Consider the following 26300-nt stretch of genomic DNA (forward strand, 5'->3'; position numbering starts at 1 on the left):
TTTCTGGTTTGGCACCGTCTCACGGCAATCTTCCCACTCGCACGCACCACGGATAGTGGGAATACGGCTACGGCGTGTCCTCACCACGGAAACATGCGGCTGAGCAGCCGCAGGGAGAGGGATTTGAATTTGCTGACTGCAGAGGGATGCAAACGTCGCTTTATTTCCATCAGCCGAGCCTCGTGCTTTTAAAATATTTCGATTTAGGTGAGCTCTGAGGAAGAAATTGTTTGCTGTGAGGGTGGTGAGCCCCTGGCCCAGGTTGCCCAGAGAAGCTGTGGCTGCCCCATCCCTGGAGGGGTTCAAGGCCAGGTTGGCCGGGGCTTGGAGCAACCTGGGCTGGTGGGAGGTGTCCCTGCCCAGGTCTTTAAGGTCCCTTCCAACCCAAACCAGTCCATGATTCCATGAAAAACAAGCCAAAGGTGTAGGGCTGGCAGCACGGGGTTTGTTTTGCAAAACAGACCTCCGGCAGCCTGAAACGAGCTGAACCCAACTCGGATGCAGGATGCAGCGATAACACATTTCCCGTCTTTTCCCCTTCCGGGCAAAAATAGATGTGATCCTATTTCCTTCGGGGGATACGGATTTTGGAGGGGTCGCGCTCAACTCTGCAGCGGGAAATCGCGGAAAGGGAAATCACGGAAAGCCAGCCTCTGCCCGCAGCCCAGGAATTTAAGGCGCCGCTGCTTTGAAAGGCAGCAGAAGGGTCTGTGCCGGCTGCCAAAACCACAGAAATCCCCACGCAGAAAGCGGGGTGAAGCCGATCTCCAAAATAATATTCCTTTAAGAATAAAGATCAGCGCGAAGTCAAGAGTTTGATGACTGCTGGGGGGGCTCCTCCTGCCAGCAAGCCTGTCTTTGCCGCGACAATTTTCTGTTACAGCAAGAAATATTAACAGAGTGTGTAATTGTGGAGTATTTCTTCCTTTTCAAATAAATCAGCATTTTCACGTTTCCCTGCAGCGTGGCGGGCTGAGGTCTTAATAAAGAAAGGAAATCGCCCGGAAACCGTTTATCTTCATAATTTTGCGGGAATGACTGGCAGTCTGGGGGAAATACTTCAAATTATAATGAAAAGGCAAATTCTGAAGTTGCATTTGAAATGAAATGTAAAGGAATTAAAAAAAAAACCAAAAAAAAAAAAAGCCGCACCAAAGAAACCACCTTGCCAACCAAAGCCCACCTTTCTTTAATATCACAATATTGCTTCCATTTATTGTCGCTCGTTAGTTCTCGATTTCATTTAAAAATATAATAAAGGTCGTTTCGCAATGAGAAGAAATGGCGGTCTTAATCAAAATGTGACCAGCTGTGTGCCGTCTCTTTCAAATGTTATTAATTTAAAAACGCTCTTAAAATCAACGACAGCTTATATTTTATTAAAGGTGGGCGAGGCTTGCCAGAAGAAGGAGGTGCCCGTGGAGATGTATCCCGGCCGTCTCGCACAGCCCCGCTTAGGATATTCTGCACCGTTCTCCATCAAATTAGCCTTAAAAGCAAGAGATTCCCGTTGAACGTGGGTTTTTAAAAAAGGAGTAAGCTGGAAATTCCGCAACTTTGGAAATGAATGGGGGGAAAAAAGGAAATTAAAAGTATCTAATATGATAACAGAAAGATAACCTAAAAGGAGACCCCGTTTCCAGAGCTGCTCTCTGCCGCGGGACCTTTTGCCCTGGATGAATTGGGTAGGATCGTTCGGTTTAAATCTGAATGTGGTTTAGGAAACATGTTGGGAAAACACCGATTGATTTATTGCGTGTTTTGCACCGTGTAAGCTCAAAGGTTCGCACTGGAAGCCGTAACGTTTGGTAGGAGAAGGAATCCTTACGTTTTTGCCTTACGCACCGAGCATCAACTCCGTAAAGACAAAAATTCCCTTTTCAACATCAGAAACGTGTCTGAAAATATCTCTTTTTAGTTTGCTTCCCACTAGACTGAACAGTTTGTCAGCTCAGGTATTTTCCAGACCTGATTCTCTCCCACTAAGCCTCATTTTTCTGCAAGTGCCTAAAAACGGGGAGCCTGTTCCCCGAGGGTTTGGCTGTGCCCACGAGGACGCTGGAGCCCTCTGGCTTCTCCTGCAGGGCCGTGGCATTCCTGACTCACTTCCAGCTTGTGATCATCGAGCGCTCCAGATCTATTTCTGCTGAAGGAACCGCTCCCGAGTCAGCTGTTCCCCACCCACTTCTCCCAATTATTCCTGCCGGGGTGGACGACCCTGCCCTTGTCCTTTCTGCGCCACATCTGATTTTTCAGCCCTTTCCCCCAAATCCTCAACGGAGTTTGGAAACTCCGTCCCTCCCCCAGTCCTCCCCTCGCCACCTCCGCGTGCTCTCCAGATTTAAATTCTCACTTCTCCAGGTGATCACTGACATTAAAACCCACGAGAGGTGGGTGCAGAAGCCCAGGTGACAGCAAGCCGGGGGTGACCGTCCGCTGGCCGGGGATGGCTCCCCACGGGCCGCGTGGGGTGCGGGGAGGTGTTAAAAGCCTTATCAGCTGATATTTATTGCTTCTTTCCCCACAGGGCCTGTTACCCATCACAGAAGGAAATGAGATTTAAAGGGAAACCATTTGTCCTTGACAAATCTCCGTCGGCTGGTATTCATCTCCCCATATTTTCTTCTTAGTTGCTTACGGATGATTTCCCAATTACTTATTCCATGGTCTCTTTGATGTTGTTTTTCAGGAGCTGAAGTTAATTGGCTTGTAATTTCCAAGCCCTTTCCTTTTTTTTCAAAAAAACAACAAAAAAATAGAGCCTATATCCCCCCTTTCTCAGCCTGCCAGCACCCTGCCTCCCTCCTGAAACCCCCACCGCAAAGGCTGGAAACACTTTTTAAAGTCCTCTAGGATAAAGCGCATCAGACAAAGTTCATTTGAGAACCACCCGTTTATAAAACCTCAGCGTAACCTGCCCTTTCCGCATTCTCCCGTTGACTCTCACCCTTTATCCCCGCTCTCCGCTGTGCCAGCTGCCGATTGCGCCGGACGTTTTGGTGAGCAGTGGGGCGATGGGGACAGCAAATCAGTCTCCTGTGGTTGGCACGTGAGGATGACGCAGAAGGATAGTACGCGATCTTATTTCTCAGAACGGTTTGGGTCTCTTGAAAATACGTAAAAATAACGGGAAGGAAATTTCACAATCAGCAGAAATAACTTTATAGCTAAAAAGACCGAAATAAATCTTTTACGGAGATGATAAAATTAGCAAAAAGTGAATTTGAAAAACTCGAAACTCAAATACTTTCAGTTCCTTTTTAAACATTAACCAAGTTACACACTCAGTTCTTGTCCCAATGGTGAAAAAATGTGTTTCGCAGGAACAAATATTCACATTTTCTCATTTTTACAGTAGGGAAATTGTTCCTGCCCGGAATCTGCTGAGCGGGTTCTATAAAAAACGCTGCACTGACCCCGAAGCTGTGACTGCAGCGATTTCAAGCCTCGCGCTCCGCTCTGCTCCATCGACCCTGATTTGCTGGGAGGGGAATTTTGACCACGCTACTGGTCTTATCCCACTTGCTGAGCTGGTGACCGAGGACAGCCAGGTAGGACGCAGGTGATGACATCCTGAGAGATGCCTGGTTAGCTCTTCTGTGATATTTCGGTGTCGTTACAAGATACGGCTAAAGCAATCCAAAGATGTTTTGGTCTCTGGATCCCAGTGGCAGCAGTGAAATGTTGGCACCTAAAACCAGATGAGGCTTTGGGGCTGTGTCCAGCACAGGACTTAGACCAGTAGCTCTAGAATACTGGCAGCACTGGGTACCGACAAGCACGGGCAGGAGGACAGAGTCTTCCCAGTGAAACCCGGAGCACGCAGGGAGGAGAAAGAGAAGTCTGTTGAGCAGAGCACTGGTGGATCAGCTCTTGGGGCAGGGAGATAGGGAAGGACCAAAGGCGGCTTTTCAGAAATAAATGCAGTTTTAATGGCCGGATCCACCAATCTGGGTAAATCTGCTGCCAGGGTAGCCCTAAGATGCACTGTCTGTGTTCATGACAATCTCATGCTGGGATTATTCACCCCTCCTTCACGCTGTGTTCCCTTTTTGTGGTTACTCTTTGCTCTTTCAAGGCTGAGAGAAAGAAAGGAGACCACCACCTTCTCTACTTGCCCATGGGCGCGGAGAGAGGAGAGCAGCTGATCTTGTCTCCCACTCCCTTCCGCTGTGGGCGTCAGGGGTGAAAAAGAGCATTTATCTGATGGCGCCTGGCTCAGACGTGGCCGGGGAAGGGCTCTGATCTTTGCTCTTGTACATTTAAACCACAGCGACCAAGCACGACGCGTGCACGCAGCTGATACCGCCAGCCGAGGCCAAACATCCCATCGGCTGCCCCCTTTCTTCACTCAGGAAGCTGACACGTCTCTTTTCAGCTCCTAATATTTGAAAGCTGACCGGCTACTCCCGGGCTCCAACTCAAAACTTCTCAGCCCTCACACGGAGCTCAGGGTCGATCAAACATCAAGAATTACTCATCTCCAAATGATGCGCCAACACTAGAAGCTTGTATCCTGCTGCCACGTAATTCCACGGGGAGACGCACGGCTGCAAGAAGAAAACATGCTTTATTATAGATAACCCCAAAGAATGCTGGTGGTCGACGCTGCTTACAGCTGCACGATGAAATATCTGCAGGACTCGGGCCGCAGAACTTACTGCCAGCACAAATTCAAATTAATCACCAAGGCGAGAGATGAGAGCCAAGATGTGAGGCTGCGTTTTCGGGGGAAACAGCACATTCCTGCCGCAGCTGGGGCTCTGCACCAAGACACACGGTGCTGGCAGGAACACACGGCTGAAAGAAAAGCTTTATTTTTAACTTGTATTTTTAAGGTACATTAGTATAAGTTCTGAGCTCCGCTACTCATGCGAAGCATGTCAATGGAGGGGTGTTTGTGTGACTCCCGTATCCCTATTCCTGACTCAGCCAGTCATGTGGATCTGAGCAAACAGCAAATCCCTCAAAAAAAAAAAAAAGAATAAAAGTACCAAAAAGACATAAAAACCAGGAGTCATGATTTCCCTAATCGAGTATTTGGAAGATTGCCTGAAGGCGCTGGCAGGAAAGATTAGAAGGGAGCATGACCGGAGAAACCTGAGATGGTCTGGAGTGTGACCGGTGAGGAAACCCCAGGGGAATTCAGAACCAGAGAGGAAGCGGCAACTTCTCAGAGCCCCAGCCTGGGAAGCCCAGGGCAGCTCTGGGAGCAGAAGGACTTTTGATCCCATAGAAGAAAGGGAGCTGATGTGCCCAAGTGCTCGCTGATGCAGCCACCACAATCACACACAAAAGGAACAGGCAGCCACTGTAAAAGACAGGTTTTGTCTTTTATGAGGGGTGGGGATGACTTTGGTTCCCTTGGGTTAAATTTTCTTCTAGAGGAAGAAGTTAAAGGTTTCTTCTGTACAAAGAAAAGGGGGATTTGTTCATCAGCTGGTATCAATCAATTTCTTACACTTCCTCGCAAGAGCAGAAAGGCCCAACTGTCCTCGCTGGGTTTTCCCACTGCAGCTTTTGCTCTTGAAAAAACAGCTCCAGTTTGCTGAGTTGCTCCAGCTCATCACATGGTGCTGGTCTTCCCCCAGCTGATGCCGACACTGGCCTTCTTGCAGCCGAGCCCAGGCAGATCGCGCCCGAGGAGCCACATCGTCCCGTTACTTGGGTTTAGCTACATGAGCTGTAGCTTTGTGCTGGTCTGTCTGAACGGGGAGAGAAAGGAGAGGTGACTCCATCCCGTTCTGTGGCTGACCCCATTACGCTTAAAACAGTTTGAAACCTTGGCCCACATCTAAAGCTCTGATTTTTGGGCAGTTGTCGACACCTGAGTGTCAAGTGGGGCTTTTTTCTGGAAAGTTCCTTGGCTGTTCCTTAGAGAGAGGTTTCAGGAAGGAGAATCCAAGCCAGGACAGACCATATACCACATATATCTTACATATATTCCCCAAGGGAGGAAGCCCTGGAGAACAACGCAGCGACCAGGATCCTCTTTGGCACAAGTTAGGGAGAATCTGTTCTTTCAGCTAACATTAATGTAAAATCAGCTCAAAGTCATGACACATCCGTAATGCCTTTGGACTAAAATTAGCTTTTTCAGGAGTAAATCTTTTTAAAGCTGGTGGAGGGACTTCACAAAAAAACATTATTAAGGGGACTGGAGGATCCACAACCCCCTTATTATTTTTTTTTCAGATTTCAAACAAATGGAAGCGCTACACATTTGTAGACTGTCTATATTTCTTTATTATACATAAAATTGATCTGGTTTTGTGTAAATGTTAAGATTAAGGCAACATTTACCATTAAACCCTCCAAAGGTCTTTTCCAACCTAAACGTTTCTATGATTCTACGATAAAATATTACGCAAAACTGTAATATACCAAGAAACTCAGCCCTTACAACACTTAAATATGAGAATTTTCAGGGGGAAATGCTGCAGTTCCTTGCTGTGAAGTTGTTTCCCTCTTCCAAACGCCTCCAAGAGTAAGCCACAATAGGATGAGAGCATTAAGTCTCTACGGAAATAAACACCAGGGATTCCAGTTCAAGCATGACCATGGTGGCATGACGCATACTCCAGTGTGCAAATGCTGCGTGCGACACAGCTTTGTTTGATGGTGCAAGGATCCCATCACCGATACCTGAAGTAATCACACTGCCAACTGCGATGGAATGAGAACGAGCTTCACACTCGGCTTTCAACATCGACATTTCTTCCTCTGCAGCATTTTTGCAACTTATCAGCCAAGTCTGCAAGATTATCTGCAAGAAAGCAACGTTCTTGTCAGTATCTGTGTTCCTGGGCTTCAGAGCTTCAGCGACAGCTTTGTCCTGCGCCGCCTTTGGGGGCAATGAACTTGAGGCAATCGCTGACCCACAAACAAACGTTTTGGCTGTTGGAACGGGTCCAGCAGGGGGCCACGAGGATGCTCAGAGGGCTGGAGCACCTATGCTATGAGGACAGGCTGAGAGAGCTGGGGTTGTTCAGCCTGGAGAAGGCTCCGAGGAGCCTTATAGCGGCCTTCCAGTATCTAAAGGGGGCCTACAGGAAGGATGGGGAGGGACTCTTTATCAGGGAGTGTAATGATAGGACAAGGGGTAATGGTTTCAAAGTGAAAGAGGGGAGATTTAGATTGATTATCAGGAAGAAATTCTTTACTGTGAGGGTGGTGAGGCACTGGAACAGGTTGCCCAGAGAAGCTGTGGCTGCCCCATCCCTGGAGGGGTTCAAGGCCAGGCTGGACAAGGCTTGGAGCAACCTGGGCTCGTGGGAGGTGTCCCTGCCCAGGGCAGGGGGTTAGAACTGGATAATTTTTAAGGTCCCTTCCAACCCAAACCATCCTACGATTTCCCATTTTCCTCCACCCCGGGGCAGCTCTGGACTCTGTCCATGGGCAGGACACCTACCATGGGAGGCCTCTACCCCAGTGTTCACAGAGCGACCGCCAACCGGTGGCCACGGGGAACCCGCTCCCGCCATTAAACCTTCCTTTAATGACCTTATTGACTCGCAACTGTATCACTCCCGCACCCATCGGGTGCCTCTGCTCGCGCTAGGTGTCACCGGCTCTTCACAGCGAACCAGGGGCTCTGCGGGGCGCTCTATGCCCTGTCACCCTCGGGGGACTCACAGCTCCGGCGAAACCACCCTCCCGCCGCCATAACGGCCCCACCTCCTCCCTCAGCCGCCCCCCTGCGCACGTCCCCGGCGTCATGAGGTCACTTCCGCCGCCGCGGGGTTGCTATAACAACGGGCGGCGCAGATGTGGCAATGGAGGCTCGGCGGTGGTGGCGGCGGGAGGCGAGCGGGCCTCTCCCGCACTCCTGGGCGCTGGTGAGGCGCTCTTGGTGCCGGCACCCCATCGCGATCCCCCTCTGAGAGGAGGCGGGAGCGGGGTCGGGCTTGGCTGCGGTGCGGGTGCTAAAGGCCTTGGTGGGAGTCGCTCCCACCCGGTTGCGGGTCCCTGGTGGAGACTGTACCCGTGTGGGGCGAGGTCGCCCCTTTGTGGGTCCCAAAGGGTGGGGGTGGCCGTGTGTGAGGAGGCGCTCAGAGCCCCGGGGAGCTGTGATGGAGAGGGAGGTGGCTGGAGGTTACCCGTGGTGAAAATGTGTGTTTGGTACATGTAAAGCAGACCATAAACACCCTCTTGGATGTATAGATTTAAGCTGTAGTCTGGGCAACAGACAAGTGCTAGCACCTGAAGCTATTTCATGCTCTTGAACTGGTGGTGTGCTCTTTCAAGGGAAGGTTTGTTGGGATTTACCACTAATTACCTTGAACTCTCATTGTTTGGTGTTATCACAGAATGACAGGTCGGAGGGGACCTCAAGGATCATCTGGTCCAACCTTTCTTGGCACAAGCACGCTTTAGAAAAGGCATTCCGGCACCCTGTCCAGCTGAATCTTAAAAGTCCCCAAGGATGGGCAATCCACCGCTTCCCTGGGGAGATTACTCCTATCGCTCATTGTGAAAAATTTTCCTCTCATATCCAATTGGAGTCTCCCCTGGAATAACTTGTACCCCCTTGTCTTTCCCATGTAAAAAGGGAATCTCCAGCTTCTTTGTAGCCACCCTTGAAATATTGGAACATGGTGATAAGGTCTCCCATAAGTCTTCTGTTCTCAAGGCTGAACAAACCCAGTTCTCTCAGCCTTTCTTCATACAGCAGGTTTCCCAGTCCTTGGATCATCTTTGTGGCCCTTCTCTGGACCCTCTCTAGCCTGTCCACATCCGCTTTTTCATAGCGGGGACCAAAACTGAACACAGTATTCCAGTTGTGGCCTGACAAGTGCCGGAAGTGCTTATTTTGTCATGAATTCAACTGAAAAACAAAGCCCAGAATGGCTGATTGTGTATTTACCGCTGACATGTGCCTTCTCTTACAGAAAGCCAAGCTGCCTAAAGAACAAACAAGTGAAAATTTTGTCTTGGTCCGCAGAGAGAAAGAAAAGGAGCTCCTTGAACATGCTGATTTCTTAAAGCTCTACAACCAGTATCGCAGCGTCTCTGAGTGGCAGCAACGCAACGACCAAAAATGGCTGCACAGCGCCGTGCAGAGAAAGGTGGATGCGACAATGCGGGAATATCTGGCAGGGACTGATGAGAGAAGAGAGAGGTAGCAAACAAGTAGCTAATGCTAATATTTGCCCTACAATTTTCAACTTAAGTGTGTGCTTGGAGGAATGATTACAGGGAAAAACACTCAGTAGAACGCCGAGCGTTGTATTTTACGCTGTGCATTGGGGCATGGAATTTGTTATTCATCATAGCAGAAAGCACGGGCATGCTTATTTGTCAATCAGGCAGCAATGTAGAGCAAACAGTAGCTATTGGGCCCTCGTTATTAGTACTAATCACTGAGCCAATCACTAGAGATACATATTCAAACACAGTAACTAGTACGTTTTAGGTGGCATTTAGAGCCCCAGCTGCCAAATGCAAGATAAAAGTAGTATTATAGCACTTTGCTTGATTTTTTTAAAGAGAGTGAGGGGTACTTTGATAAAAGTGTCAGAAGCTCTAATTGTTGGGTGTAGCTGAGGGTTTTGTTGCAACCTCGTTAACTTAATGTTTAGGTCCTGTAAGTAATACTTTTCAGCACAGGCAGCTGAAAGAAATGAAAACTTGTCAGAAGTCATTCACAAATAATAAAGGTGAGGCACATTACTGTCTTGTAAAGAACAGAATTGCGCTGTGCTGATCTTAGGAAAAAAAAAATCATGCGGTTTAATTTCAGTTACTCTTTCATGTTAAGTGACTTGGGAACTGTGAAGGTCATCAGTTTGGTTATCTTCGTATGATGTGTCTTCACAGGAATTGTACACCAGTTGCACAGAATCACTGAGGTTACAAGGAACCTCCTGCGATCATCTAGTCCAACCCCCTGCTCAAACACTCACCTAGAGCAGTTGCCCAGGACTGTCCCTTTGGGTTTTGTTTGTCTCCACGCGTGGAGACTCAACCACCTGTGGGCAACCTGTTCCAATACTTGACCACCCTCACAGTGTTTCCTTGTGTTCAGGTGTAATTTCACGTGTTTTAATCTGTGCCCGTTGTCTCTTGTCCTGTCACTGGGCATTAGTGAAAAGAAGCTTGTCTCCCTCTTCTGCATTCCCTCCTTTCATACATTGGTAAGGTCCCCCTGAACCTTCTCTTCTCCAGGCTGAACAGTCCCAGCTCTCTCAGGAGATTTTTAGGAGAGATTCTCCAGTCCCTTAATCATCTCAGTGGCCTTTCACTGGGCTCGTTCCACTAAGGTTGTATCTTCCTTGGACTGGGGAGCCCAGAACTGGACCCAGCGCTCCGGCTGAGGTGTCACCAGTGGTGAGAGGAAGGCTCACCTCCCGGCAGTTCCTCACGCAGCCCAAGCTGCTGTTGCCCTGCTTTGCCGCATGGGTGCATTGCTGGATTATTTCAGCTTGTTGGCTGCCGGGACCCTCAGATCCCTTTCTGCAGTGCCACTTGGTAGCCAGTCAGCCCCCAGCATGTACCCGTGCATGGGTTTACTCCTCCCAGGAGCAGGGATTTGGTTGAACTTTACGGGGTTTGTTCTTATTTAGCAGCTTAAGAGCCCCATGGAAGGAGACTGGGTGAAGAGAGTGCAATTCGGTTTCCAGAATTAGTCGCCCTTTGGCTTTGCTGCTGTAACTCGCCCCAGCAATTCCAGCGTAGTTCCGCAGTGCTGTTGCTCATGCAGGGGCATCCCGTTGCATAAAGGTGAGAGTGATTTCCCAGAGGCTGCTGTGGCATTTGGGCTGGAATTAATGAGTTTCTGGATTCCTTAGCCTCAGCTTCCTTGCTGCTAGGATTGATAGAGAGGTAAATGGCGGTGGGTTTAAAAATTGCCAATTTGTCATAATTTTCTCATCAAAGATCTTTCAGGATGAGGTGGTTTACAGATGCTAAAATAACAAAAGGTAGTTTGAGAGGAGATACAATTATAGCTGCGTAGAGAAGGGTAGTAAATACCAGGGAGGGATTACGCTGGAGGATAACAACAGTACAAGACCAAATTGATATCAACTGCTGAGAAACGTAGCCTGGAAACAAGAAGAATTTGTTTAACGGGGGACTGAAGTTGTAAAGCAGAATTGGAAATGGGTTTGTAAGATAAGGAGCTTAAATCCTGCCAGGACAGAATCTGTCCTGTTGCGCTGTAAGATTCCCTCCATGGGCACAACAGGAATGATCCCCAAGTTAAAAATTGGATGTTCCCTTGGATATCCCCTTCTTTGGCGTTTGCCAGAAGTGTTGAAAGGAGCCCAGTACCCATTTTGCATTCGTAACAAATAAACTGAAAGTTAATCATTCAACAGAAGGATTGTTTTAGCTTTTATTTAAAAGTGTTTTCATTACAGGCTTCGTGAGCTTCTGGAGGCAGAGGAAAGTAAGTACGTCGCTGAGATGGAGGCACTTGAAGAAACGGTGCTGGAAAAACAAGCAAAGATGAGGGAGCGAGCAAAATTACTGAGAGAGAAGAGAGAAAAAGAAAGACAACAACTGGTGGTTGAAAAACGAGAGCAGCAATTCCGGTATGTTATAAAATAGAATTTGGGCTAAGGAAATACAAAGAGGCAATTTAACAAGAAGGTGACAATAATAAACTGAGGGAGGAAAGACGAAGGCGATTGAAATGATACAACAAAAAAAAACTTAACGTGGTTTGGGTAGAGGTTTGCCAGCAACTGGAAGGCCTCAGCTGCGTCGCATGTAGCGGAGCGGAGTCGAGTCTTTTTCTGACTTTCAGTGAAGGGGTGCAGCCTCTAAAGAGCAGGGATCCAAACTGGTGATGCTGCAAACTGTGTGAGAAAAAACTTAATTAATAGAAATGGAGGTAACAGGTGCAGAGAACTGTCCTGTCTCCATTATTTGATTTAAGGGTTGAGACACCATGAAAACAGTCTTCCAACTGCAATGCCGAAATCCTTGTCCTGTGTGAGCATCCCTGCGCTTTCACCTGCCCAATCAGCTGGTTTTCTAATTGTTCTGGCATATAGTTCTCTTTCGGCTTTGTGTTATTGGAGTGAAAAGGGTTCATGGAAGGTCAGTTTGGCCTAAATCGTGCTTATTAAGCTAATACATCAAAGATCCTTGAAAAGCTACGATTGTCTGAAAAGACAGTGTTTTATTTATTGCGTATTTTTCAAGAGTACCAGCTGAAGCAAAGGTTTTAATGCAACCTCAAGTTCTGCGCCAAATCTTCCTGGATGCTGAGCTTAGCAGCATCTTTTGAAGTCATTAAGATTTGCAGGTGTTTATCAGGCCCGGAGGCCTTGGCATAAAATCTGACTTGTTCAATTCTTGGAAATCTGGTTTTTCAAAGGAAGGGATGAAAATAATATTAATGTAATTTAATTGTAATCATTTGAAGTGTCTCTTCCCAGTCTCTCACAGTGCTATGGAAATCCACCACACCTGCTTCTCGGTGTGCAGAGGCTAGGGATAAAAATCAACACTTGCTTTCACTCGTGCATAAACTCTAATTAACTAATTTCACAGATAAATGTTGGTTTCTTAATTGTGGGGAGACAGGTGTTAAGGCAGTGTATGCACTTCTAAGTTCACATGCTGGCTTTAAAATACGGCCCTCGCTATTTACAATTTCTAGTTTGTTCCCTACCCGCATACAAAGTGGTTGAAACTCACTTTTAAAGTTATGTAGAGGAGACGCTGCTGGAGTGCCTCTTATTTTGTACGTGTAGCTTGTTTAACATGCCAAGGAGAAGGGATTCGGCTTGCGATTTAGACACACAAAGGTAGGCGTCGGAGTGTTGGTATCTTTATATTCACTGGGAATCTGAAATCCTGTTCTACTCCGTAGCTCTTCATTGAGATCAGGGCAGTTAAAGGAACCTAATGTCATCCTAAAGTAGGCATATACTGGTCTGCCAACTGAACTGCACGCTAGCCTCTGCTAATTGCATTGATTAGGTTCCCATTGATTAGAATGGGAATTTAGCTCTTGTGTAGATTCCTCTTTAGCCGCCTCATTTTACACATTTTAATTGCGAAATGAATCCCACCAGTGAAATCTCATCATCTGGTGATACGTACGTGGACTTTCATGCAGCACTTGCCTGTTGCAGGTCCTCTTTCTTCCCAGTACAACCCTATTGATATCGGGTTCACTCAGTATTACGCGATCATTCCCATCATCCTTCCGCCTTTCCCAGGCTGCTCTTGGATCTAGGCAATGCTCATGCCCCATAGCGTCCCATTAAAAAGTGCTGTCGGAGCTTTACTAGGTGGTATTGTGCTGGCTGCAGTTTTTCAGAGGATTTAGAGGCAGTGAAATCATCTTTCTTCACAGCTGTTAAGTGGCAATCTTTGAGTATTTCTGCAAATGAATCTTCATCCTACAGCGCGCAGTGTCCTTTTGACTGACGTCCTGATGTCATGGCAATACATTTTCATAGTCAGTTCCTCCCTCCCTTCCTCTAGCTCTGTCTCTTTCTACTTTTAAATTAAGGTCCCTAAAAAAAAAAAAAACCCCAAAACTTTAATAACACCAGCTGACAACAGTTCACCTTGTCTGTTGATCTCTCCTTGGAAAGACATCTTTCTTCATGTATATGCTTAGAAATGTTTTCAAGTCTTTTCTTTGTCCTTTTCCAATGAGAAAGGAAGTCTCTGCTGTGCTGATCGATTCTGATGAGATTAGTGACTTCTAATATCTGAATCTGTCTTTTTTAAGTAGCCCCAGATCTCGTTTTCCCCCGTTGTTAGCTGTCACTCTTCCTCCTGGTCCGTGCGGAGATCTGGGAGCAGGTTTTGCTGCTCAGGAGGCCAACGCTTATTGCAGATCCGCAACCAGAAACGTGTAATTGTGTCACAACCTGTCCTCAAGGGCACTGCTCTCCAAACCTTTTTGATTGCGCACCCCTATTGCTATAAAAAATTTTTAGCACTCGCCCCCAATATGGTTACGTATTTATAATTTATATACTTGTACAACTGTGTTATTATATTGTTTACATTATAAAACATGTGCAAAAATAGAAATAAGAGGGTGAGGTAAATAGGAAGTAAACACTATTTTTATTTTTAATATTATTGATTAATGGTGCAAAACATATTTACTTCCTGCACCCCAATGTATTGTATTTTCTGTTTCTCTTTGCCTGTGAACTTACCACTATTTTGAGTGTCTTTCGGAAAGGTAAGACAGACTTTTTAATATTTCTCTTAACTTTTAAGCGAGGCGCTCCACTCTTTTTGCAGATATAAATTCTCAAACCTGAGTTATAGGAGCACCTATAGCATATAGCACTCCCAGAACGTTATTCCAGAGTACTAAAAGGCAGCTCTCTTATCAGCCGCGTGGCTGGGTTTGGAGCTGTAGCCTGAGGATATAGATTCACCAGCTTCTCGGTCCTGATATTAGCCAGGAAGAGTCCTTTGTCACAAGGTGATGGAGGGCACAGTCCTCGGAGCATCCCTGGAATTAGTTTTCATACAACTTGTATGTAAAGATACTCAGCCAGTTTTAGCCCGAGGGCATGTTCATCGTTGGGATCTTTAAAGAAAATTGCAATGTCTTAACATTTGCATAAAACACATATTACATCCTCCTCCTGGTGATAACATCAGAAGCATCCATACAGAGAACGTTGTTATCGCAGCAACTCTGTACTGCAGCCATTAAATCAATAAAGAACTTGGGACGGGGGCGGGGGATAAATGCAGTTTCTGTTTCTGGGAAGTGGCTACATACAGGCACAATTTTAATGTTAAGAAGCTTAGGATGGCAAAGCGAGGAAGGAAACCAGCCATCTGGGGGAGCAGATGTTTATAGGTTGCTGTAAAAGCTGCTTTGAAGGAATTATTTTGATGAAATCAAGCAATTACAGGGTTATTTTATATTAAAATTCTAACCGTGCTGCACTTTATTTAACTTCTCTTCCCCTCCGAGAATTCAATTAAATTCAGATTAGTTTATAATCATGAAAAGGAATAACTAATTCTTTATTCCTTCACCGCTGAAAGAACTTTGAACCCGTTGTGTTAAGGTAATACAGTTATTTCTAATGGTGTAAGATTTCAAATCTTAATAATGGCATGTTTCCCTCGGAACATTTGAGAAATACATTTTTTCCATGAATACAAATTAGTACTGTAGTCTGTAATCACCACTAATTCCTACCCAGGAGGGTGGAAGATAGATCCTAGTGTTAAAAAGTAAGAAAACGGACAATGAGGTAGTACGTTTCTTGACTTGCTTGAAGGCAGGGGCACCTCGTGGAGCGTGCCGTGCCTCACGGTGTGCACAGTGCTCTGCTGCTCTCTGCTTTCATGGTTGGGACAACCAGTGGTCAGAAGGTTCCTGTCTCGGACAAGAGGTAAAACAGCCATCTGCTCCTTCGTTCCTGTATTTCCTCTTCTGAAGCTGAGCTGAGGATGGTTCCACACATTTCTTCTTCGGAGGATACGAGCCCAGGTCTCAGGGAAGAACCCATCATTTGGTTAGAGGATGTGGCGTGTCCTAAAATTGGGGCAGAAAAGCACAGGAGGTTTTATCTTACAGAATCATAGAACGGTTTGGGTTGGAAGGGGCCTTAAAGACCACCTAGTTCCACCCCCTGCCCTGGGCAGGGACACCTCCCACCAGCCCAGGTTGCTCCAAGCCCCAGCCAACCTGGCCTTGAACCCCTCCAGGGATGGGGCAGCCACAGCTTCTCTGGGCAACCTGTTACAGAGACTTGGTGTTGATGAAAGGGGACTTGACAGATTAGCGTTGTTTCTTCTCCGTCAGGAACAGTTAAGAAGTTAGAAATACCTTCTGGATATCAGGCAAAAGGAGAATTTTGTTTTCATGGCGCTGCTCTCCCTTTTATTGTTTGCGTATAGCGTGTAGCACCTTTCACCACAGGCTCCGTGGCATTAGGTGCTTTACAGTCAGAGGATGCAGAGAGATGTCCACAGCCCCCAAAGGTTACAGCTGAAACGTGAGGCAGCAAACAGTCGATGCCGACAGGAAGAAAATGCGGTGAGACCTCTGCTTCTGCATGAAAATTACAGGTCACGGATTGCGTTCTTTGGCTGCGTCTCGCTCCCGCAGCACCAAGGAAGAGCGAGGTGTTGCAATCCTTCCCCTCCGCGCTTACAGCTCTGATTTTGCAGCACTCCGCTGTAAGTTTGGCTGCTCGGATGGCTCTTGCGGGTGGCATTGAGAGCAGGGTCAGGCTGGCTTTCAGCACTGTCACTTTTTCTGTCTGTCAGCAGCTTGTTCAGCCGGTTCTGAACCGGCGGAGGGCTTTTCAGGGAAATACTCTTTGCAGTTTATAAGCCCTAAGTAATTTTTATTAGGCGGGCTTAGCATGGAGCTTTATTGGTAAAGCTTTGGAAGCTCTTGTAAGCCAACACATCGTTATTACACGCTGGTAGTTGCCTCAACCACACGTTAATGATACCAGGACCCGTGCTTATTCCGCGCCTGTTCACAGGAGGTGACGAAGGAGCCGCGTCAATAAAGGAGCCGTTACTCTGTAGCGTAATTTTGCTACTTTTAGGGCGGAAATAAGTTAAAGACCACCAGTTGCATCCTGTTTGCCTCACTGCCAGTAGATACAACAACCCACCTCAGGGAGAAGCCAAATTTGCATCGTTTCTGTAGCCTCCGTGGAGGTGTGAACCCAAGGCCCCAGAGAATAACCCTCCTATTAATTCTATACCCGAAACCCAGGTCAGGGAATATAGATGGGGGTTTAGATGGAGACAGCACCTATATTGGACTTAGCGATCGTTTAGAAAAGCGAAGCCTTTGCAAAGACAGATCCTTAGCAGAGCCACGGAAGGCGAAAAAGCAAACCACCAAATATCTACCTTTAGTGCTGGCAAACTTATTTTAAGTTAAGAAAAGAAAAATCTTAACGGAATTCATTTAGATTTTGTTTTATTGCTGTAGTTATTTAATAACTTACCCGATGCGGAGACTGATGGTACTATGAGACAGTTGCTTGACGAATATTTAATATTTTTGCTACACAGGATTGTCGGCTAAACATTGTATAAAATAATAGTATTTCACATTGTACAGGTAACTACTGCTGTCATGCAGTCGTTCAAGATTCGGTCAATGACATCTTATGCTGTCTGCAATGAATTTCTAAATAGCATTGCAATAATGTGTAGGAGATGGTTTCACTCAGCCTGAAATTGTGAGATAACTTTGGGCTTTGCAGCGCTTGTGTGTCTATCTCACATCCTTACAGCTTATAGATCCCTGACGCTCGTAGAACTTCACCGTTGTCTGCTAGCTTCGCATTTTGATTTTATGAAAATCTGCATCGCGGTTATAGAACAGAATTAAAATGCTTGTTTATTGTTCAAATTAAATAGTGTTCGATAGCGTCTGTTGATCTCAGTAGTGCTTTGTTTGCAAAAATAAAAGCAGAATCTGTAAACAGTCGCGTGTTCTTCAACCGAAGATAAATTCCTGCTTACATGCAGCTCAACTGCAGTGAGTAAATGCCAACGGGAAGCTGCGTATTACTTGTTTGACTTTGTAGCTTCTCCAGACTTTTATTGCAACTCTTCTGAATTATCCCACAGAACTTAATTTAAAAAAAAAAAGAATAAATTTCCAGTGGTTCCTGTTCGGCTGTGTAACCTAAATTTCTGCTCTGAGTTATTTTCTGAATATGAATGAGCTTTCAAGCGCCTAGTAAACCAAGTCTAAACTTCATTGGAATAAAGAGCAACCTCCACGTTTGAACAAGCGTCGTGTGCGTGTGATTTACATGTTAAAAAATTATATATATAAAAAACTGCACACCATGCATATTCCAACTACATATATACACATATGCATTATATAAATACACACTGTATGTATAAAATATTTATATATTGCGCATGCATATATGTTTTTTTTTACAAATGCAAATATAGGACCTGCTCTTCCACTCGTTAATGTCAAAATCTCCATCAGATCAGGCTCTGATTCCGTAGGCCTCGCAAGGAGTCAGTGGCAGAGCAGGTGTAGAACTTGCCAATCCCGAGCTGTATTCCTCCGAGTACTTATGAGCTGGGAGCCTCCAGCCATCGCACGCCTCCAAACTTGCTTATTATTTTCAGGCTTTTCTTTTTTTTTTTTAAACTTTTATGTTGTCTTTCAGAGAACAATGCGAGGAGCTTCGCATACAGCGGATGAAGAAGCATCAGAAGGAATTGTGTGAAGACCGGCTGGCCCAGGTAGCTCTGAAGGAGGAACTGAAAAAGCAACAGAAGAAGGAGGAGGAGATGTTTGCAGAGCTTTGGAAAGAGGATAGTTTGGCTAAGGAAAAGCGAGAGGCGGTGGAGATGCAGAAATCAGCGGAACAGAACCGGGAAATCCTGAGCGTGCTCAGTGCCCAGGTAGCAGTGCTCAGTGCTCACAGAGAGGAGGCGAAGCGGCTGAAGGAAGAAGAGGCGCGATTGCTGGTAATTTCCATATCATTCTCAATTCAGGGTTCTATATAAGGCCCTCCTAATGATAGGCTTATGAGACATTTAGATTAATCCATACCTTATTTGTATCTTCACTGATTCCATTAGTATCCGAGACTGTCCTATTACGCTAAGCCTCTTTTCCAGAGCTGTGGCGAATGCGTTCCTGTTTACAGACAGAAATACATCTTCTGAAACTTAGCATTGTAAAGGATTTTTGGCATTCAAAGCCTCTCAGAGCCTTTGTGGGAAATGGAAATGTTTTTAAGCTTTTGCCAGACATCTTTGCAATTTTCTGATTTGTCCTTTCCCAGCTAGAGTGTCTTGTGTCCCAGCTGTAACGCGTAACACCAGATCTCAGACCGTGATACATAGCTCACGTGGGCACTGAAGGCGAGAGGCTGAGCCGAACTGCAGCTCCCAAACGACTCCTCTCAGCCCTTTCTCCCACCGCTTCTTCCCAGCTCTTTGATCCCAGGCTCAGAGATCCCAGGCTCAGAGCGGAGGCAGCCAAACCCCTGCGGGGAGCTTGCAGAGCTTTTTGGTGCACTCAGGACCCTGACACATACACGAAGAGACGCATTTATATGAAAAATCCCAACTGCTTATGCCCCAACTGACTGAATTTTAGAATCTACATCCGTTATTTTTAACAAATTAACAAGCAGTTCCTAAGCGCTCTGCCCTATTAGTGCTGGCTGCTGTTGCGCGTCACGTCACGGGAGGCGTTTGGCTACCTTGGCCCTACTGTTTGGCCACTACCCTCTTTTTTTTTTTTTTTTTTCCCCCCTCATCTCTCCCCACTGTAGGCTTGCTGTAGTTGTGCTGGCTTCAGCGAGGCTTGCTCGTTCACAGCGTTCTGCATTGACTTTGTGAGTTATACTTAGTTCGGACTCGGTCTTAATTCTGCAGCTATTTACACCTAGTGATTGAATGATCACTCAGGGTACTCTTCTAGGCACCGGAAGCTGACGTTGGCAAGGTATATACTCCACTACTTTGTAAAAAATAATGACAAGAATGAATCTTAAGCTCTGAAAATCCTGGCTGTATAAAGGTAGAGTCTTTATTTCTAGCTAGACTGTAATGTTTCACTTATGTAAAAACATGCAAAATTAAATTGTTTTCTTGTAACAACTTTTAAGGTACTGCCAAACCTCCCAGGCAAAGAACGCTGCTTCTTAACTGGCCTTCTCAGAAAAATGCTGCTAGACTAGAAGACTCTGTAGCTTCCCCTGAAGACAGCTGCCTTGGGCTCTGTCAAGGAGATAAATTTCTGCTAAAGTGGTTTAGTCTCTGAGAAAAAGCTTTCTTCAGAGGGTCCACAAAGGAGAGTTTCTGCCTTGAAAATGGGATGTAATCCTTTTTCAGCAGAAGAGGGATGTGACAGATGGCCTCGTTACAAGATTCTCAGTGCAGAGTTGGTAGCCTCTAACGATCAGGGGTTTCATCTGGGTGAAGGACACACCGTGGACAGCTAAGTGTCTCTGTGTATAATGGTTTTTTCTGGTTGTTGCAATGGAAGTAGATTATTTAGTGAAGCACAACTTGAGCCTTTGCCACGAGAGACCGTAAGTGTACTTCAAGATATGTCAGGCTGGATGACAAAACAGAGGCAGCAGTTTTTGCGTTAGCTACATTACCTATGTTAGCTGCCTTCCTCCCCCTCTGCCTTTTCTTCTTGTTAAAGAATTGTCATTTCTTGAGAAGGTGATTTAAATCATGTTATTCTGGCTGTAGTTTCTGAAGTGCTAGATGAGTTTCTGCCATAGCGCTTTGGTCCTGGCTTGCAGATGGATGGTTGGTAACAATTTCTTTGTACAGTTGCAGTGTTGTGTTACCCCATCGTATAAAGTTTCATAGAATAAGCACCATGGATCCCATCCTTGGCTACTTTCACACAACTTCACTGACGTCAGAATTCAGCCTAAGACATGTGCCAGCTTGCCCTGTAGACTGCTAAATTTTTCCACTTTCTTTCCGTCTTTATTGTTCAAAGGTGTGGTGTTTTTTTTTTTTTTTTGGATTACTTATTCTGTGCCTTAAAATATACTGAGTTTCAGAGCTGTTTTACCAGGTTCCGAAAGTGAATTTGACCATTCAGGTAGGTAGCAAAGTCAGCTTTGGGTTTGAAAGTGTTTCAGTGGGTGCTTTATGTCCAGCATAACAAGTTACATTCCTTAGGAGGTGCAGCTGGTACTTCCCTATGCAGAAGGTTAGTCACATTGTTTACGACAAACCTGCTGACATGTGTTAGAATGTTTATTCACATTATGAATCATAGAATTGTCAGGGTTGGAAGGGACCTTAAAGATCCTCTAGTTCCAACCCCCTGCCCTGGGCAGGGACACCTCCCACTGGATCAGGTTGCCCAGAGCCCCATCCAGCCTGGCCTGAAAAACTTCCAGGGATGGGGCAGCCACACCACCTCTCTGGGCAACCTGTTCCAGTGTCTCACCGCCCTCATGGGGAAGAACTTCTTCCTAACATCCAGTCTGAATCGACCCATCTCTAGTTTTAATCCATTCCCTCTAGTCCTACCATTACCCGACATCCTGAAAAGTCCCTCCCCAGCTTTCTTGTAGGCCCCCTTAAGATACTGGTAGGCCACTAGAAGGTCTCCTCGGAGCCTTCTTTTCTCCAGACTGAACAACCCCAACTCTCTCAGTCTGTCCCCATAGGAGAGGTGCTCCAGCCCTCTGATCATCCTCGTGGCCCTTCTCTGGACACACTCCAGCATGGCCATATCTCTCTTGTAGTTGGGGCTCCAGAACTGGAGGCAGTACTCCAGGTGGGGTCTCAGGAGAGTGGAGTAGAGGGGGAGAATCACCTCCCTCGACCTGCTGGCCACGCTTCTCCTGGTGCAGCCCAGGATACGATTGGCTTTCTGGGCTGCAAGTGCACACTGAGGGCTCATGTGGAGCCTCTCGTCCACCAGCACCCCCAAGTCCTTTCCTCCAGGGCTGCTCTCAAGCCAGTCACTGCCCAGCCCATATCGGTGCTTGGGATTGCCCCGACCCAGATGGAGATGGAGGACCCTGCACTTGGTCTTGTTGAACTTCCTGAGGTTGGCATGGGCCCACCTCTCCAGCCTGTCCAGGTCCCTCTGGATGGCATCCCTTCCCTCCAGCGTGTCAGCCGCCCCACACAGCTTGGTGTCGTCGGCAAACTTGCTGAGGGTGCACTCAATGCCACTGTCCGTGTCGCTGACATTTAATTTAAAAACAGGTTAACAAAAAACTGTGTACTTTCAAGACCACCGAGGCATTGTTTCTGAGCTCTGTAGATAAATTAATGATGGCCACATACTGTTTTACGACTGAGCGCAGTCGTGCTTGTAAACTTATTCAAATGCAGGGTGTTCAGGAATTATGCTGAGTTACAGCACTGATGCTACTTTGGGATTTTTGGGGGGGTAAATCATCTTGGATGTACATATAGCTGTTTGATCTTGAATATACACTTGCTATTTTTCATTGTTTCTTTCTTAAGAACTCAACGTTACTGTCCATTTTTTCTGTTCTTTACAATATAAAGTGGAATGGTTTGAAGCCATGGAAATTCAGGAACTGCCCACCAGAATATTAGGATCCAATTAATTACTTTGTGCATCCGTATGTCCGCTAGAGATTCAGTGCCTTGAACACAGGACAGATCATACACGCAGAAACAGGAGGAACACACGGCTCTGGTATTGGTTAGTAGTTACGTCTGCGTGTAAAGACTGCCATGATATTCATTTCTCTAAAGAGATGACTCTGTCCACCCGCTTGAAATATTCGGAGAACATCAGGCATTCCGGTCTTTTGTTATGGAAGTGCATGGGATAATTGCGGAGAAAAATCCTGAGTTCTAATGAATGATACGCTAAAATGTTCATGCTTTAACAGGTCTAATGGATGACACTCATTCCCTAATGTCAACAAGAAAGGCTTTAAATATTTATCTTTGCTCTTCAGTGTTCCAGTTAAACTGATTCTAGCCGTCACTTAATTGGAAGTTACGCGATGATTTTACAAGGTGGCTGTTTTTAATGTTGTAGGAAGAGCAGCAGCGACAGCTTCAGCTAGAAAATGAACAACTTCAGCGGGAGAAACTACAGAAACAGAAGGAACGCAGGGATATGTTGCTTGGCGCAGCACAGGACAAGCAGAAGCGTCTGAATGAAGAAAAACAAGGTGAACTTGCCCTAGAGATGAAGAACTTGGAAAAATCTCTTCAGGAACCCCAGGAGGACGCTGAGGAGAAAACGAAGAGAAAAGTAAGGGCTAGAGGTGTTCCTTGTGAAGTTGTGGGGCAATGCCTCATCTAGACTAATTTTGTGGCCCTTGGTGAACTGCGCAGTCGAAATGAGATCAGACACGAGTCCCTCTCGCTGAACGCGTTGATTCTTTTGTTGCACAGCCTGTTGCCTCTCCTCCTGCCAGCGCTCTACTTCTCTGAAGAAGCCCATTATCCGTTAAAGCCACAGCGAGTACTTCAAAGCGTGCTTTGCAATCAGCGAGCCTACCAGGCTAGATAAAAGGGGTAACGGAGGTTAGAAGAATATTTTTTTGTTTCATGGACCTGATTTATTGTAACTGCAGAGGAAAGTTTAACTTATTTTATTTGACTTATTCTAATTAATGCTAAGAAACAGTTTTACATCTTTAATACCTGGATATATAGATGCAAAACCTCTCGTTAAATATCCTGGAGATGCCACGAAATGATGGAGGTGTCTGTCGCTTCCTAAATTTAAAACAAGTAGATCGTCCAACTTCAGGCTGAAAACGGGTCTCAATGTAACTCTGAGAGCGCAGGGAGCTGCGTTCATTACTCTGCTCACGGTATTTAGGAGCTCACGTAGGTTAGGAAAGCTGTATAAACTCACTGTTAGCCAAAAGTAGAGGAGGTGATACTTATTTATTATTGTATTTTTTGGATCCCAAGGCTTCTAACGCAGGTGATGGCGAAGTAGCCTGGTCAGCTGTGAAAAGTTTGTAAAATGTCGGTGTTTTAGGCAGCTGAGCTGCCATGGGGAAAGGGATCACTCTGTATTTGTTGTGCTTTTACGCTGCTGTCCCAGGCACTGTCGACTGGCCAGGAAGAAGATTCTGCACAACCCTTTCCCGTAACAGGGTTTGGAATGGAGCCCTAGGCTCCCAGTTCTCACTTTGGCCGCCAACTACCACTTCCCTTTGTGTTCTAAAAGGCTTTTTTGAACTCATTTAACTCAGATCAGCAAATGTCTGTGTGTTTGCAGCAAGAGCTGTTGAAGGAGCAACAGACTTACCTGGCACACCTGGCTCAACAGCTGGAGGAGGAGAAACAGCGAGAAAAAGAGGTGGACAAGCTCCTCGATGAAGAGATCGCGAAGGTTTGGGCCAAGAAGGCTGAGCAAATGCGGTTAGAAAAGGAGGCTAGAAAGCAGCTACTGAAAGATGTCCTGGATACGAGACAACTGCAGGTGGAGGAGAAGGGTAAGTTCTAACAGTCTGTGCACCAAACCGCACGAACGCAAGTCTTGGCAAAGGCGGAGGGAGTACAACACACTGGCTTTTGGGAAGCCCATCTGGCCCCGCGTGGACAACAATGCCACCACCTCTGAACCTGCTGCTCAAACTTCACTCCTACAGGCAGGCATTCCTTACGCTAGTTTCCCATTGCTGTCACCAGAGCAAAGCCCCGTAAAGTAAGGATTGCATCAGCAAACAATCATTATTATTAATTATGATGTTGTTATGATGAAGTTCTGAATGGGAAATCTTTAGTACTCTGAGTGGATGAGAAATAAATAAGCTGAGAATAGGCTTGCCCTTGTTCGTGTGCCTCTCCAGAAGCAAAAAAGCTCAGGCTTGCTAATTAGACTACTTGGCTCTAATACAATCCCTTCAAGCTTAGCGATGCTGTTATCTTCTAAAAGTTGTTTCGTTGTTTGGGGTTTGTTTTTGGTTTTTTTTTTTTTTTTCCAGTGCAGAGAAATGCGAAGGAGCGGGAAGAACTCGCTCAAGAGAGGAAATTATTAGCTGAAGCAATCACAGAACTCAAGCATATAGAAGAGGAAAAGCATGCAAGGTATTTTTTCTTTTATGCCATGCGTTCATTTCATTTCGTATCAATCTTTCAAACTTGTGAGTAGGCTAATTCTCATTTTCGGGTAACTAAGAGCACTGGGCGGGCTCTCTTCTCTTCAGAGAGGCTCTGCTCCAAACTGCTCGATAGCAGCCCTGTTATATTGCAGTTGGCATTAAATCACTAATTCTGATCTCATCATACAAATAATGGCGTTCCATTACATATCCTCGTTGTGGGCTTTTCCATCCATCACGTTTATTAAAAACATCCCCTCATACTCTGAGCTGTCATTAGGAGTGGCAGAGGTTGGGGGCGGAGGGTTAATGAAAGGTTAGTTCATTACTTACCTGGGAGAACTAGTGTGCTCAGGCTTATTGCTAAACCCTGCTCACCCACACATCCCTTAAACAATCGTATACTCGGCTGCCAAAACACCAGACTGCTGCACGGAACCCAGCTGCGCGGGGTTCTCCTCCTCTTGCAGTTCCTCAGGGGGAGAATAAGTTATCCGCAGTAGCTGAAATGTTCCTCTGGGTGTCACGCAAAGCCTAGGGCAAAGGGCCTTATTTCACTTAATCCGTTTCCCTTTCGTACTCCTGCCCTTTCTCCACACTTGTCTGTGGGAGGTAACCGAATAGCTCCTTCCAGAGCCAGTATCTGTTGTGTTCTCTGCCGGCTTCGTTGGTAACAATCTCCTGGCTGTGGCAGAAATCTCACCCTTCTGAAGGAAACACGCTGGGCTTCGTTATGGCTATGCTTCACGTAGCAAAGCTGGCGTTCGGCGGCGTCAGTAAGTGTTTGTGGTTCAAGTGCGTTGCGTTAGCGCACAAGTCTTGACTTTAAGTCTCCGCGTGAGCCTCTGTGACTCCTGCTCCAGAAGTGGCCGAACACACGGGTAGACTTCCACTGCTTCTCCAGAGGGCGGTGAAAGTAATAGATGAGTCTCGAGGTAGGATGGAAGAATGATTTCTTCTGACAGCCATTTCCTAGAATATCAGTACGACGCGGCAGCAGGAGCCTTCCCCGTCGGCAGTAACTTGTTATCTTTGGAAGGAGGGAGTGGAGATGGGGTGGAAGGCTGCCGCAGCAATGGGGCTGAGCTAGGAAAGGGCTGAGCCCTGACGCTCTCGTTCTCTGTCCTCTTACCGTCACCTAAAAGGAGTTTTGAACGGTTCTTTAGTCTAAGGTTGAACGCTAACAGATTAAATAAAGTTGTTTGGGTTTTTTTTTTTTTCACCCACACTTCATAAATAAGCGATTCGTATGTCATTTCCAGAAAAGTAAAAGAAGCAAAAGAATACCGAGAGCAACTCAGGGCTCAAATTGCCTATCGACAACAGGCCCGTGATGCTGAGGAAGAAGAGAAGAAGCGAGAATACGAATCGGGTCTAGCAGCAGAGAGAGCTTACCAAGAAAGGCTACAGGACGTTCTGTCAAGGCCTTGTGAGAAATCAGCGAAAATCCACCCTTTGAGAAGAAAACTAATGTCTTAACTCTCAAGAAGATAATTTACGATGATTTTTTTTTAGCTCGCTTAGTTGCCTTAAAAACTGTTTTCTAAGGGTGTTTTAACTGACTGGACTCCTCTCTGCTGTGACGCTCAAAGTAGTTAACTGGCAAATACAAGAAACGTGATATTTTTAAAGGTTATTTTTTATCGCTATTGGATTTTCTTTCACAAAATGACTTTTGATCCAAATCAAAACGGTTGACACTTTAATACAAGACTACTGTATGTTCTCTGCAGTATACCGCTGTATTATTATGACGCGAATGATAGGTAGGCGTTCTTTAAAATCTGCGCAAAAGAA

The 26300-nt window shown here is 46.1% G+C and overlaps 1 protein-coding gene and 1 long non-coding RNA gene across 2 annotated transcripts; one reads left to right on the forward strand and one right to left on the reverse strand.

Annotated features, from left to right (window-relative positions):
• Positions 1-4650: 4650 nt before the first annotated feature.
• Positions 4651-7669, reverse strand: LOC128902024 (uncharacterized). The gene is made up of 3 exons (XR_008463590.1): positions 7504-7669; positions 6646-6766; positions 4651-5705 (listed from the first exon to the last, which is right to left on the reverse strand). It is a non-coding gene; the product is annotated as an uncharacterized LOC128902024 (long non-coding RNA).
• A 106-nt stretch (positions 7670-7775) lies between these two features.
• LOC128902011 (cilia- and flagella-associated protein 53-like) lies at positions 7776-26300 on the forward strand. The gene is made up of 8 exons (XM_054184270.1): positions 7776-7838; positions 8892-9121; positions 11364-11537; positions 18123-18426; positions 22475-22693; positions 23678-23894; positions 24387-24489; positions 25766-26300. Exons 1-8 carry the CDS (start codon positions 7776-7778, stop codon positions 25980-25982), a joined length of 1527 nt encoding a protein of 508 aa, XP_054040245.1. The 3' UTR covers positions 25983-26300.

The sequence above is a fragment of the Rissa tridactyla genome, chromosome W, assembly GCF_028500815.1.
Source record: "Rissa tridactyla isolate bRisTri1 chromosome W, bRisTri1.patW.cur.20221130, whole genome shotgun sequence".
In the NCBI taxonomy this organism is placed as follows: domain Eukaryota; kingdom Metazoa; phylum Chordata; class Aves; order Charadriiformes; family Laridae; genus Rissa; species Rissa tridactyla.

What these genes read in the sequence shown, in the direction of transcription:
- LOC128902011 (XM_054184270.1), top strand. Translation starts at nt 7,776, where the DNA reads ATGGAGGCTCGGCGGTGGTGGCGGCGGGAGGCGAGCGGGCCTCTCCCG. An exon ending in AAGAAGAGGCGCGATTGCTG is followed by an intron (nt 18,427 to 22,474) that starts GTAATTTCCATA and finishes TTAATGTTGTAG; the next exon opens with GAAGAGCAGCAGCGACAGCT. An exon ending in GAAGAGGAAAAGCATGCAAG is followed by an intron (nt 24,490 to 25,765) that starts GTATTTTTTCTT and finishes TGTCATTTCCAG; the next exon opens with AAAAGTAAAAGAAGCAAAAG.